This window comes from Elephas maximus, chromosome 14 (assembly GCF_024166365.1).
Source record: "Elephas maximus indicus isolate mEleMax1 chromosome 14, mEleMax1 primary haplotype, whole genome shotgun sequence".
NCBI lineage: Eukaryota > Metazoa > Chordata > Mammalia > Proboscidea > Elephantidae > Elephas > Elephas maximus.
The window spans coordinates 61,548,281-61,563,845 of record NC_064832.1 but is presented as its reverse complement, the minus strand read 5'-3'; the positions used below and the strand labels follow the sequence as shown (position 1 = coordinate 61,563,845).

At 34.2% G+C, this 15,565-nt stretch overlaps 1 protein-coding gene across 2 annotated transcripts in view; it reads left to right on the top strand.

Moving 5' to 3' along the window:
- KLHL1 (kelch like family member 1) overlaps positions 1-14,252 on the top strand; it is a 474,296-nt gene extending 460,044 nt beyond the window's left edge. For both annotated transcript variants that reach the window (XM_049853061.1, XM_049853060.1), the window contains 2 exons: positions 7,857-8,028; positions 14,193-14,252. In XM_049853061.1, coding sequence (XP_049709018.1) covers positions 7,857-8,028; positions 14,193-14,252 — 232 coding nt within the window. The remainder of the gene's footprint in view (positions 1-7,856; positions 8,029-14,192) is intronic.
- The last annotated feature ends 1,313 nt before the right edge of the window (positions 14,253-15,565 follow it).

The window sequence follows — 15,565 nt, the reverse complement described above, 5'->3', positions numbered from 1 at the left end:
ACTAAAGTTGGAAAAACAGGTGAGAATGAATAAAATTTCCCTAAGATAATAATAAAAATTCTTTCAGGCTATAGCAGCAATTTTCCAACAACATGTAAATTTAACTTAAAAAAATATAAGGATTTTTTTTTTCTCTCCAATTAAATAAGAGAAAGAGAAATAGAGAAAAAGTAACTGCATCGGAAATAAAAAAAAAATGGGCCTCACTATATATTGTGTAGACTATAAAGATAGAGTATTTTGAATATATTCATACCAATAAGTTGAAATTTTAGTTGAAATAGAAAATCCATTTTAAAAGTCACAACTTAACAAAACCTATACAAGAAGAAAGAAAGAAAAATCTCTTATGAACATATATGCAAATATCCCAAAGAAATATTACCAAATCAAACCTACGTATATATATATATGCATATAAAATATCTCTCAATAAATTTGTGTTCATTTCAGAAATACAAATTTGTTTTAAAAAAAGAAGTCCAATCCCTGTAACTCAAAACAATTCAATCACCTCGTATGCATGTGAAAGCTAGGTGATGAAAAAGGAAGATGAAGAAGATTTGATACCTTTTAATATGGTGTTGGAAAAGAATATTAATATGCCATGGGCTGCCAGAAAAATGAACAAGTCTGTCTTGGAAGAAGTATAGCCAGTGTACTCCTTGGAAATAAGGATGACAAGACTTTGTCTTACATATTTTCATGCGTTATCAGGAGCGAGCAGTCCCTGGAGAAGCACATCAGGCTTGGTAAAGCAGAGGGTCAGCGAAAAATAGAAAGACCCTCAAGGAGATGGACTGGCACAGTGCCTGCAACAATGAGTTCAAGCACAGCAACAATTGTGAAGATGGTGCAGGAGCAGATAGTGTTTTGTTCAGTTGTTGTTCAGTTGTACAAAGGGTTACTAGGAGTCAGAACCAAGTTAAAGGTACCTAGTAACAACAACAAAGTAAATAAAAGGAAATATCTCTGTTAAATTACCTAAATTAATAAATGAAAATACCATTAATATATTAGGAAACTGGATATTATAAAAACATGACTTCTCTGAAGTAATTTATAGATTCAACGTAATTCTAATTAAATTGTAAACGCGCTGTGTGATGTGATTTTGAATATATGTAAATTGAAAGGCTGATCTTAAAATTTAAATAAAATTGCAAAAGGCCCCAAATCCCAAGACAACCTTGAAGAAGAATTAGATATTAAGACTTATTAAAAAGTTTTAATAATTAAGAAATTGTGCAATGGCACACTATAAACAACTTGATAAATGGAAAGATTATTGTCCAGAAACACAATACAGGTCTACGGACATTTGATTATAAGACCACCCCCAGTTTTGATGCTGTGCTAGGGATTCTCAAAAGTCTGAGCACATAGTCAAACTCACAACTACGACATATTACAGTGAAACAAACACAGCACAATCAGCAAATAGTAGAGGTACACAGGGCAAAGCCCAGGGGAAAACCCAGGCACTAGCTCCCAAGATTTCCCTCCCAGTGGAGTCACATAGGACAGGAATAATTCCCCAGAAAACAAATGTGAAATGTTGTCTACCAGAGATTCTTGTTAAAGACTAAGTGCCCAGGGTTTTTCTTGGGGGCTGGTCACATAGGCTCTGTTTGCCTAGCACTTACCTGAATTCTGAAATCTCAGAAATGATGCAGGTGTTCAGCATAAACCATATTATCTGCACAAACAGTTTAGATACAGTGAACCATTCTTATTAGGGAATGGAAAAAAAAAAAAAAAAGCCAACAAGTCTATTCTGACTTACAGTGACCCCATATGGTTTCCAAGGCTGTAAACCTCTATGGAAGCAGATTGCCACCTCTTTCTCCCTCAGAGCTACTGGTGGTTTCCAACTGCCGATCTCTCAGTTAGCAGTCGATCGCTTTAACCACTGTGCCACCAGCTCTTCTTGGAATGGGGAAAACATTCCTGAAATCCAGGTTCTCATACTCTTGCCAAGGGTGAGCATTTCAATTACACCTTTATTAGCATGTCAGTCTCAGGTTTGCTATGCTAACACCCTTCTGTAGTATGACAAAGGTAGAAGTGAAGAATACTGAGAAAAGGCCAATCTTTGTAACAAATGGGGTAGAGTCATTTGGATATCTCATGCAGAAAAAAATAAGTCTCAGCTTCTATATCACACCATACCAAACCAAACCAAACAAACCCATTGCCATGGAGTTGATTCCGACTCATAGTGACCCTATAGGACAGAGTAGAACTCCCTTATAGGATTTCTAAGGCTGTAAGATTTTTTTTTTTTTTTAATCTTTACAGAAGTAAACTGCCATGTCTTTCTCCCATGAAGCAGCTGGTGGGTTTGAACAACTGACCTTTTGGTTAGCAACCAAGTGATTAATCACTTCTCCACCTGGACTTCTTATCTCTCGCCGTACTAAAGATCAATTCAAGAAGAATTTTAGATCTAGATGTGAAATACAAAACAATAAAGCCATAAAGAAAAATATTTCTCTTAAAATTAGAAACTTCAGTTCTTCAACATACATCATTAAGAGGGAAAACATTTAAAGAAGATAGTAGGAGAAGTACTTGCAGACATATTACCACAAAGACATAGTTTCCAGAATATATAAAGAAAATTTTAAAATCATTAAGAGAATCACAGAAAAACATGAGAAACATAAGCAAAAGACTTAAACAGGATCTCTTCAGAAGAGGATATCCAAATGGCAAATGAATAAATGGAAAAAGTGCTTGACACCATGGATCATCAGAGAAATGCAAATGAAAATCACAATATCATACTACTACCTACCCACCAGAAAGGCTGAAATGAAAATAGCAGATAATATCAATTGTTGGAGAGGGTTTAGAGCAAATTAAACTCTCATGACACTCTTTCTTGGGCTGATAAATTGGTACAACCTCTTTGTAATACCATTTGGCAGAATCTACTCCATTTCAAAATATTCTTTCTCTTTGACCAATGAATTTCTTTTCTAAATACCAAACAGAGTTGCACGTAGATGAGAACAACTGAACAAGAATTTCATAGGAACCTTATCACAGTTTTTATAAAGTTTTTTTTTTTTAATTTTATTTATTTTGTTGTTGTTGTTGATAATATACACAGCAAAACATGCACCAATTCAACAGTTTGTATGTGTACAATTCAGGGACATTGATTACATTCTTTGAGTTGTGCAACCATTTTTACCCTCCTTTTCTGAGTTTTTCCTCCTCCATTAACATAAACCACTGCACCCTAAGGTTTCTATCTAATCTTTAGAGTTGCTGTTGTCAGTTTGGTCCCATATAGATAGTTCTTAAAAGAACATAATGTTCAAGGCAGACATTCTTCACTAGTTAAGCTAAACTATTGTTTGGTTTTAAGAAGACTTCAGGATATATTTTTGGTTTAAGGTTTAAAGATTATCTCAGGGCAACAGTTTCAGGGATTCATCCAGCTTCTATGGCTCCAGAAATTCTGGAGCCCATGAGTATTTGTAATTTTGTTCTGCTTTTTTGCCCCTTTTGATCAGTATTCTTCTATAGAATGTTTGATCAAAATGTTCAGAATTCTATGGAATTTGTAATCAAAACATCTCAAGGAAAAGGAGGCAGTTGTTCATGGATGCAATTAACCACACATTCCATACCCTTCTTCTCTTTCTGGCACTCCTTACTCCATTGCTCCAGATGAATAGAAGCCAATTGTGTCTTGGATGGCCACTCGAAAGCTTTTAAGACCCCAGGAACTATGCTATGAACTAGGGGGTAGAACAGAAGCACTAAACATGTTATTAGGCGAATTAACTGAGATGTTCCATGAAACCATGACCCTAAACCTCCAAACCAAGGAATTAAATCACATGAGGTGTTTGGTTGTACATAACAAGCCTCAGCAGCTGCTCATTTTTTTGTCATTGTTGTAAATATGTTTATCACACATCTTTTACCAATTCAACCTACTGACAGCACTTACAATAATTGGTGGCACAACCCTACCATTAATCAATGCTACTTTCCCATCACCACAAACGGGAACTCACTCCTACCCCTGATAACCATTAATAAACTTTAGAATTAATTTACTTTACATTTCCCTCACATAAGTACTTCTAAAGCCATGTGTATATATATTTTTATAATCTCATTAGGCCTGGTAGCAGTTGGCTTTCTTTACAAGAAGCTAAAATCAATTGTTTTGTTAATAACAGCGCTATTTTCACTCTTAATTGCTCAATTCACAAATAACTTATTAAGACCACTTCCAGTATAGAATGTATAATTAATTTATCTGAAATCTGTAAGCCGCTCTTTGTTGTTGATGTTTGCTGCACTGGAGGAATCCCTGACTCATGGTGACCCCATGTATAATGAAACAGAAAGCCGAATTGCAGACAGGACCATCGTGATCCATAGGCTCTTCATTGTCTGATTTTCAGAAGTAAATCATCAGGCCCCTCCATCTGTCTTAACCTGGAACTCTGAAACCTGTTCAGCATCATAGCAGCACAAACATCTGCTGCTACATGGGTGCTATCTGCTCATGAAATGTATTGGCTGGGAACAGAACATGGGTCTCTGCATGGAAGGCAAAAATTCTTCTACCAATGCCCCATAAGTCTCTCTTTAACGTTTATCCATGCTCATTGCAAGGATTTTCACTTTTATTTTTCTTGTTTCTTTGTTTTCTACCTTGTTTTATTTTGTGTTACAGGCAAACATACCTGAGTGCTAATCACTTTTCTATTATTTAATTTGCTCTCTGGCTGAATATTGCCTGCACAATTTTTGAAAACAGACATTCCCAATTCTGTTACCACAGTAATGCTTTTATATTAAAAAAAAAAAAAAAAAAACTTTTATGTATTTTAAGTTGAATTTTAGTCCTTAAAGTTTGGGAAAACAATAATGCTTGCAAAATTAATGGTACCTCAAAAATTTTAATAGGAATTTCAAAGAAAAACTAACTTTTGTTCTCTTACCATATGCCTCCAGCAAGTTTGCATTTTACAGCCAATTTTAGCCACTATACACTGGTGCTTCTCTTGCCTGAGGGCTATCAACTTTAATAGAGTCTCTGAAACATTGCTCATATTCTGACTATGAAGGCCAAGGTGAGACATTGGAAAGGCAGACAGCCTAAATGCAAAAAAAAATAAACAAAAAAAAAACCTCCCCCTTTTATTTTTATAAACAGACAACCAGAGGCCAAAGAGAGAAGGCTTAGAATTGAATCTGTCAACAATGTGGAACTAGCAATGATAGAATTCATTCTTAGTAATTGTTTGGAAACTGTTTATACATCTGCCGATCTTCTCCTAAGCTAAAACGGCTGTTTATTTCATTCTGGGGATAATAACTTTTTATGTCCCCAGGCTGAGAGGTGGTGAATCCACCAGAGTTCCTGAATACAGAAAAATCCATTTAGAGTCATTAATGTGAGAACAAAGGAAAAAGCCACTGGGTAGTTTTGAAGTTATGTGGTCCTCCACCAAATATCTAAGAATAAGGGAAAAAGCAGCCTCAGTTTTGTCGTTGTTTTTGTTTGCTGGTAACATATAAATTTAAATATTGTCATCATTATCATGTATGTATTAAAAGGTCCTTATTATACATTAAAGCACAACAGGATTCTACTGAGGAATGAATAAAATGAAAAGAAATTTAACTTATCACTGAAATTTACAATGTATACATATATGCTTCCTTTTAAAGTTATCTTTACTATAAAATTTCTAACAAACACAAAAGTAAACAATAGACAACTCCCTTGTTTGTATTCATTACTTGCTTACAGAAATGGATTATTTTAAAGAAATTCTTAAACAAGTCATTTCAGTCTGAAATATTTTTAAATTTATCCCAGAAACAAACTAATGTGATTAGGATCTTTTTTTTTTTTTTTTTTAACATAGTTGTAATGCTATTATTCCGACTAATAAAAGCTATAATAATTATTTATTGTAATTTCATGTCCAGTTGATTTTAAAATTTTCTTAAATGTCTTTAACTTCTTTTATCAGCTTGTTTGCTTGAATTAGACTCCAAGTAACATTTACTTATTTATTTTTTGTTATGTTTCTAAGTCACATTTCATTTAGGAAAAGTTATTTCTTTTCATTTATTTATTTTTTCACTGAGTGATTGGAAATTTAGTTTGTTTTCCTGTAGAATGTTCCACATTCAAGTTTGCAGTGTGCTGGCTTCATTGGGGTCTTTTCTTTTACATTTTTTTGTATTCGTATTTTATCTTTGTATATTTCAAGAAATGCTCTTTAAAAAGTTTAAATATTTTATAGAAGATTTTGATGACACAGATTTTGTGTATGTTCTGTGTGTGAGGTCTCATATTTATTAACGAAATTCTTATGTGCTAACCAACCTAGGCATTAAGATGCTCCTGGTTTTGCAGGCATTCAACCAATCTGTCGTTTCACACATGCCATTTGTACCAGCCCTCCAATCATGCTGTGCATATGTGTATAATATCTTCTACAGAATGAATATTCACTGTGAATTATAAATTCCAGATTGTTAGGATTCTCCAAACCGTTTCTTTGGTAACAGCCTTCTTTATTTTCAATTACCTGTAAGCTTTGTTTTTATGTTTTCTTTTTGCTTGTTTGTTTTAATAATCTGTGTGCTGAAATTTTCAGCTGGTGACAAAAAGAATTTGGAGCAGTAAAACAAAGAATGTATTTGCTGCGTTTATCAGTTTTTTTTTCCAGTCTTATATTTACTCTATAGAGTTCTCATTGGCTTTTTCCTGTTGGTATCTGAACCTGCAATTGCAGATTAAAGGCAAAGGGAGTGGTTTATTCATTAATTTCTAGCTGAAATAAAGTACTGTAATCAAAATATTCTTTAGGTTTCTGTCAACCAAGTATAAAATAACCATTTGTAATATATGGTAATTAGCTTTTTTGAAAATAAAATCACTTTTGGTTTAAATTAAATAGTGGTAATGTGTGCTCCCTGGCTTTAGTCTCTTGATTCACCAATCTTTCCCAAAATCGTCACTAACAGTTCTCTTCCTGTTGCAGTTCTTTTCTCAAGTTTCAAAGGTTCCCTAAAAAAAAAAAAATTTACTACTAAGTAAACTCAAAGCACCTCTGCTTGGGAGTCAAATCCATGAGCTGATCAAAAACCATCTTGTCAGTCACGCTTCCCCCACGTACTTACTTGAGCCTAGTCACACAATACACATTTGCCTCCTTTGAAACTGGTCTTTTTTTTTTAACTCTAGTTTTTTGGTTCTTCTCCTCTTTCTAGCAGAGTTAGACTAGCCTTTCAGACACAGTTTAAAGAGACTTCATCTGTGAAATATCCCATGCTTCTCCTACATTTTTAACCATGCTTTGTATTTCTTCACCATAACACTTTGCTTAGGTCTGTTTTAAAGACATTACTCTATTTTTGAGAACCAATTATTTACATATCTGACTTTTCCTTGTGGAAAAAAATCATGACAATCATTTTTGTGTTTTTGTTAAATGACTCAGCTTGCTTCTAAATAACAGTCTGGGTGTGTTTTTAAAATACCTGAACATTGTGGCTATTAGCTTCGAACACCTGATCAAATGATTGAGACTTAAAAGAAACTTAGTCTTCCTTGTCATGATATGTGTATTCTCTGCTGCCATAGACATGATTTTGACTCATAGCTACCTTATAAAAAAAAATATAAGACAGAGTAGAACTACCCCATAGGATTTCCAAGGAGCAGCTGATGGATTTGAACTGCCGATCTTTGGTTAGCAGCTGAGTTCTTAACCAGTATGCCACCAGGGCTCCATGATATGTGTATAAGGAAAGTCCAATGTGATTATAATATTTGATGTTCTATTATCTTTGCATTTTAGATATGATCCCAAAACAGACACATGGACCATGGTGGCTCCTTTGAGTATGCCCAGAGATGCTGTTGGGGTCTGTCTCCTTGGTGACAGATTATACGCTGTTGGTGGCTATGACGGGCAGACATACCTCAACACTATGGAATCCTATGATCCACAAACTAATGAGTGGACACAGGTAAGATTGTCTCCAGAATAATTAGTAATTTACTTTCTTATGGGGAGGAGGGGGAACAGATTACAAATAATCTATGGAGTCAAATTTCCCTGACCCAAAAATAATTGATTTACCCAATGGAGGTGTTCATTTAGTAGAAAAAAAAAATCATTAAATAGCATGCTTTTTGATTTATATACTTTTATGTATATTATACTTTAATAGAATTTATATTTAAAAAATGACATTCATACTTCAATGGATTTCCATGTCTTTATAAATAGTAACAATTAGCAGGCACTGAATTTGAATTTGTTGAAGCAAAAAAAGTAAAAGTGGAGTTTATTGGTGCACAAAATCCTAACTTTAGCATATTTAGTTTTAGAGATAAGTGGAACAAAGAAATTGAAGGCTGCAGAAATCCATCTCTCTGCCTCTCATTTTTGCCCGACTCTGTGAGGTCCATTTTTAAGTCCCAAAGAGAAATGGGACTTTTGGAAGCTCCAAATAAAAATCCACAGAGCAATAAACTGAAAGTAAAAAATTATTTGCCACAGTTCAAATATATAACAAATAGCAAAGGGTTTCAACTGATTCGTCATGTATCAAATCCTCATTCCTGGATAATCACTGTGGCCAGGCAGATGGTGTGGAATGATTGAAGAGCTTAGGTGAAGTGTTAACCCCTTGAATAAACACTGCAGTTAAGAAACTCAAGGTTTGGCTAGAATAAAACTGCTCCCATTGTGATCACTTAGCTAGAGGATGTGCGTTGGTATATGTGAGTGGGGACAGAGGGCGTGATGGGTGATAAGGCCAAGGCAAAATTAATTATACTGAAAAACACTTTTTGTTGTGTAGATATTATCGCCTTGCTTATAATAGAGGGCATGGATCTATTCTTAGAGCTTTGTTCTTATATTCCATATTTCCTTATTTTCCTTCTCTTTTCTCTCTCGATATTTTTATTTTCTCTCCTTTATCAGAAGCTTAAAAGTAAGACACCTTGTGAAAAAATAAAATGTAGTTTCTATCAGTGAGTACAGTGAAATTCCAAAGCTTTACTTAGTTAAGAGAATAATAACCACATCTCTTCATATTTCTCAATGAGTGGAGGGTTCTCTTTTTCATCACAGGCATTGATTAAAGTTGTCTGAAGAACCTAAACACCGATAAAGGTAAATTTCTTTTACAGATACTTAATATGTTTGGAGGTGACTGAACTCATCCATATAACTTCCTTGATCGTGCAAGTTCTGACGGTGTGTGTTCAACAGCAATGCTTAGATAGACTGACTGCAGTACCAAGCCAAATTCCTAATGGCTAGGCTAAGGGTTCTCCATTATGAATCGTCCTCTTCCTTTAAGGAACACTCTTTGAAGTCAATCTGGATACATGAATTTGGCTAAGGAGGAAACAAAAAAAGGGAAATGAGAAAGAAGAAGGGGGGAGTACTTGATGAAATAAAGCCAAAAACCAAACCAAACCTGTTGCCGTCAAGTCAATTGATTTTCTGTGTTTTACTATAATTGTGAGAGAAGAAACATTTTATCTAAAGGGCAGAAAATATAAAAACAAGCTATAATGATTGCTTTTTGCATTATTGCACCAAAATCTTAGAGAATATATTTTAACTTCTTGCCTTTCTGATTCCCTAGCCATCCCATAGTGTGCACTGCATGGATTGGTTGTTGATTTGCTAAGAAACGTGCCTCCTCAATGGTATATATTTTAAATGTGCCACTTATACAAATAAACATTAAATAAAGGAAATTTACAGGCATATAAATGATATAATGTCTTCATTACATATTTATAATAACTAGTCATTATGCTTATCGTTCCTCTAAAATTGAAATGAAAATAATGTATGTGGTAATAATAAGTAAAAGCTTCCTAAAAACCATTTCCCCTTATCTGTATTTTATTACACTCTTTTGCATCATATAGTATCTTACGAACAGCAAAAAGGTATTTAAAATGTTTTACAACTTTATTTTAGTAATATAAACATTAATTTATTAATTTTAAAAATCTTAAATTACAATTTTACTCCCATATCTTTTCACTATTTATGTTTTTAAGACTCTTGAGGGACCATTAGCCATCCCACATAAAACCCCTTTGAAAACTCTCAGGATTCCAGCCCACTAGACAGAATTTCCATGTTTGCAGAGTCATTTCTGTCACTTTTTCTCAATGGAGTCCATAAGTGGACAAATTCACCTGTTATCCCATTGCTTATTGGCATCCCAAATGACTGATTATTAGAATAAATTAGCAAACTATATAATAATATGCAAGGTCATGCATTTTTGGACATAATGATGGGAAATAATGAACATGGATTATGGAACAGATGCCAGCTTTGTGGTTTTCCTGGCTTGTTTTAAAGAGGATACATACTTTTTCTTAAAAAAATGTATATATATATATATATATATAAACTTGATTTTTTTGTTTCTTGCATTTGATCAGGAAAAAAAATAGCTTGTGTTTCAAGACACAGAAAGAAAAATTTATCCCATCCCTCCTTTTGTTGTAGTTGTTGTGTGCTGTCCAGTAGATTCGGACTTATAGCAACCCTCCATGGCAGAGCAGAACTGTCCCTTAGGGTTGGTGTCCTAGGCTGTTAGCTTTATTAGAGCAGATCTCCAAGTCTTCTCTCCCATGGAGCAGCTGGTGGGTTGGAACCACCAACATTTCTTTTAGTAGCCAGTACTTTAACCATTGTGCTGTTACCCTAGGTAAAATGGCTCTTTTATGTTTTTCATGACACACTGTCATAGTGCTGTCATACTGCACCCATGTGCTGGCTATAAGGAAAAAAGACCTGTGTCTCACTTACTGTCATGTCTCCAAACATTCACATGGTCATTTGCATGATATAGGAGGTGCCTAATCATTTCTGAAATAAGTAACTGGAGAAGTAGTCTTGCACTACTCTTATAGCAGTTGTGCCAAGGCTTAATTTATTTGCACACTATACATATATAGGAAATTGATACTGAGTTCCAGAAGCCTGGTGATATATCTACAACCTCAGTTGTTTTAATCTAATTTGTTTTACTACTTATCTTTTCAGGTTAACATACCATTCAGGCTGAAAGGCATAGCTCACTGTAGAGAGACCAAGGGCAGATATGAAAACAAACAAAAAAAAAGGAAATAAAATTGAATTATGAGGAAGAGAGGGTAAACCTGACGTAACTATTTCAAACATACTTACCTAGAATATATCGAATACTTAAAAAATACTGATATATTCTGTGGTAAGAGAAATACTTGGCATTGTGATGACAACGAAGTATGTCGGGTAGAGAAATCTTCCTGCAGGAAATGATACGTAGGGTAAGGCCATAAAGATTGGTAAGGGTTAATCAGATGATAATATGGAAGTGTTACAACTATGAGTAGGAATTGACTCGATGGCAATGGGTAGTATATGACTTAAGGAACAGCATTTGTAAAGAGCTGTAGGAAAGAAAGGAAATGGCATGTTTCATTGGACAAGAAAGGAAATATTGGGGAAAGTTTTAGGAGAGATGATCAGGCTCTATATTTCGTAGGGAGTTCCCCAGTGGTGTAAACTGTTGATGATCTTGGCTGCTAACTGAAAGCTTAGCACTTCAAGTCTGCCCAGAGGTGCCCCTGAAGAAAGGCCTGGAAATCTGCTCCCAAAAAATCAGCCTTGGAAAACCCTGTAGAGCACAGTTCTACTCTAGCACACATGAGGTCACCATGAGTCCATGTTAAGAAGCTTTGATACTATAAGAACAAAGTAGAGTTAATGAAGGGTATTAAGAGGGGAAAGTAAATGATAAGAATTTTTTTTTTTTTAAGATCATACTTTTTAGGATGTGGAAAATGGTCAGGAGATTGCAAGCTTGGAGTCAGAGAAACCTATTAGCATGATATTTTAATAATCCACTCAAACCAACATTGCAGCCTGAATTAGGATGAAGACAATAAGGACTGACAGAATTAAACTGGTTGGAGAGATATTTAGAGGGCTGGATGATTATTTATATGTTGGGTTGGGTGAAGCAAAAGAAGAGGCATAGTTGTGCTCTAGGATTCTGTCTTGAGCAACTAAGTAGAAGTTGGTGTCATTTGCTGACATATGTAATACACTGGTAATAGCACATTTTCGGGAAAAGGAGATGGGATTATTTTTTGCACACATATACATGAACACATAGGTCCTTGGGTGGTGCCAACAATTTCCTCTCGACTGGTAATCTAAAAGCTGGAGGTTTAAACCCACCCAGAAGCAACATGGAAGAAAGACCTGGTGAGCTGCTTCAATAAAGATTACAGCAAAAAAAAAATCCTACAGAGCAGTTGTACTCCAACAAATGGGGCGACTAGTTCGAATTCAGTTTATACATGAACACTTACAGATATAGTTATAAACCAAACCAAACCCATTGCTACTGAGTCGGTTCTGACTCATAGCGACACTATAGGACAGAGTAGAACTGTCCTGTAGGTTTTCCAAAGCTGTAATCTTTACGGAAGCAGACTGCCACATCTTTCTGCCACAAATTGGGTAGTGGGCTCACACCACTGACCTTTCAGTTAGTAGCTGAGCACTTAACCACTGCAGCACCAGGGCTCCATGATATAGATGACAAAAAGTAGAGCTACTCACTCAATGATTAGATTAGAATACATACAGAGAAAGTCTCAGTATTGGATGAACATCGTAAAGCATCTGGGAAACTTCTTAAAATTCCTCCTAACAAGCCCTCATTCCATTCCTACTGACTGGTGGGAATTGAGTACATATACTTTGTAAAATCTCCTTGGCTGACTGATGTCGAACAACGTTTGAAAATTATTGAATAATAAAAGGGAGACATTAGAAAGTGTATGTTTTTGGGAGTCACATACCTTGGGTTTGTATACATTGATGGCTTGGGATTTACTTATTGTCTCTGAAACAGTATGCCTTTACCTGTTAGTAGGAGATAACAATATATGATGTGACTATGTAGGTGTCTATGGTGATCTACAAAAATGATTTTTAACACACAATATGCTATCAAACATTAACATCTCAATATATTTCCATCTCTCATTTTAAGACAAGAAACTTCACATTAAATTAGCTTTTACAAATAATGTGTTTAATGAAAGGAAAAATAAATGGCATATAGAAAGTTTTTTTGTTTCCTTTTTTATTAAAACTACAGTGGAATGAAGGGTAATAATAAATACATTTAAAAGAGCTGGTGTATAATGGAGCCAGTTTTCATATTTGGAGAGCAAAGGCATGTCCCTTCTCAATCAATAAAATAATCTATGTGATTGGAGGTTATTTTGCTCTTCGCTATTTTCTTACACTTTATTCACTTTCCTTTCATTTGACATAATATTGTTTTTTAATATCTAGTCTTCTCTTATATTTTTATGTGCATAAATTATTCCTACAAAACTGTAATAAAGAATCATTGATATGAAAAAGCTCAAATTGTTAAAATATTGGCTTACCTCCAAGGAATAAATTTTCATTGCAAACTCTATCAAAAATATTGTTTTTAATATATTCCTAGACAATATTATAGTCAGTATTATTAAAAAAGAAACTCAGTTCTCATTTCAATGACTATCGTAAGGAGGAATTTTTTTTTTTTTTAATAAGCCCTGTAGCAATTGTAATTATGGCCTTTTTCTGACAAAATATTAAAGTTACTTCATTGTATGTCTCTGTCTAGAATGAATGAATAACACATTTAATTCAGCATAATATCTGGGGAAATAACTTCAGAAAAATTTCAATAAGTGTTATAGATCTTTCATCTAAAATATGCCCCAAGGTATCAAGATGAAATATCATCACAAATGTGCCCATACATAGTCCAGATCGAAACTTTGCTGGAACTTTTTCTATAGCAGCTTTATTTAACTGAAAATAAGTAAACACTGATATTGCATTTAAAATAAAGTCAATGAGTGCTAGTTTTTAAAATTTCAGTATACAAACGATTTGCTTTTTTTGTAAAAATGCTATTTTTAATATTTTCATCTTTATTGCATTATTTGTGGCTAACATTAAAAAAATCTAAGCACATTTATTTTTGGTTTTCATATATACGAGCCTTTTAAATATATCATAATTAGTGTATTCTTTCCATGACAATAAAATTTGCCTTAAGTTGTTTTCATCTTTTTTCCACAGATGGCTTCTTTGAATATTGGAAGAGCAGGTGCTTGTGTGGTAGTCATCAAGCAACCTTGACTTACTCTTATTTGGCAGGATTTTATGTGCTGAAGTGATTATTTTTATATCAGAAAGCAAGAATGAGAACATCATGGGAAGAAAACTCTTCAAGAACAGTGGTTTCGGTAGATTCACCTACTGATGTCAAAAAGGTAGAAAATCAAATAGAACTGTAGGAAACAAGAAAACATCAAACCATTAGAGGAACGTCTGGCCATTTGGTAGTTAGTTCAGGAATGGTTATTGGTAATTTGTTCTGTATTGTAGCATACAATAACTTGAGTTACCAAAGGCTTGTTTTTCTTGATCAATTAAAAAGAAAGCCTGATATTTGTGACATGGTTGATTTCTCGACTACAACTCATTCAATCACTTTATAATATGTGGCCAAATCTACGAGGTTGCCAAGAGTAGAAGACATGCTATTTCCCTGGACAGAATCTGAGTTACTGTTCTCCTAATCAGATATGGTCATACAAGGAAGCAGAATGATGTTTTATTAAAACAAAGATGCTTCTTCCTTATTTCCCTAAGCTACAAGGACAAGGACGATTAGAGAAACAGATTCATGCTTGTCTCTTGCATTAAGAAAACAAATTGTCCTGCTAATCGAAGCTGCATACTTCACCCGAGGTGGTGGTTGATTTTATTGCAACCATGTTAGCAATCTGAAGCTGGCAAACACAAAGGATTGTTTTAGTTAGCCTGTCACATTGCTTTGCTTTGTAAACACACTGAGCCAAAGAATCAGTAGAATAATGGGCTTTTGCCTTATGTTGAGTTCAGTGTAAGCATGGGAGCTAGTCCTTCTGAATGTTATATATATCCACTGCATGTTGAAGTCCTTTAGAAAGTCATTTTATTTAGAAATAAAAAAAACTTAGAATTGAGAGAAAAAAATATCCATTAAGTTGGAGTGTTTATGATCATTGTTAGAAAGAAGGCATTTCCTGCTTTTCAAAGTTGTTACTCTGATATGCACATTATTTTAAGACAAATGTTTGTAATTGTTTAAAACATCAAATAAAAACATTAAAAACATCTTTAATAGAACCATGTGAATTTTAAATACAATTAATAAATGATAGAAAATTTGCTTTTATTAGTGTATTTTTTAATAATTTTAATTCAGATCTATACTGCTGAGACAAAATTTTATTGCCTGACTTTTCAAAATTTAAGAAGTATACCTACAGCAACATGTAAGTCCGTTTCCTCCAAAATGTAATAACACACTGACACCAAATGCAATCTTTAATTATTGTTTTCTCCTGCAGTCGCTCAGTTGAGACGGCTAGTGTTAGTGCCTAGAAAACACACATCACGTAATA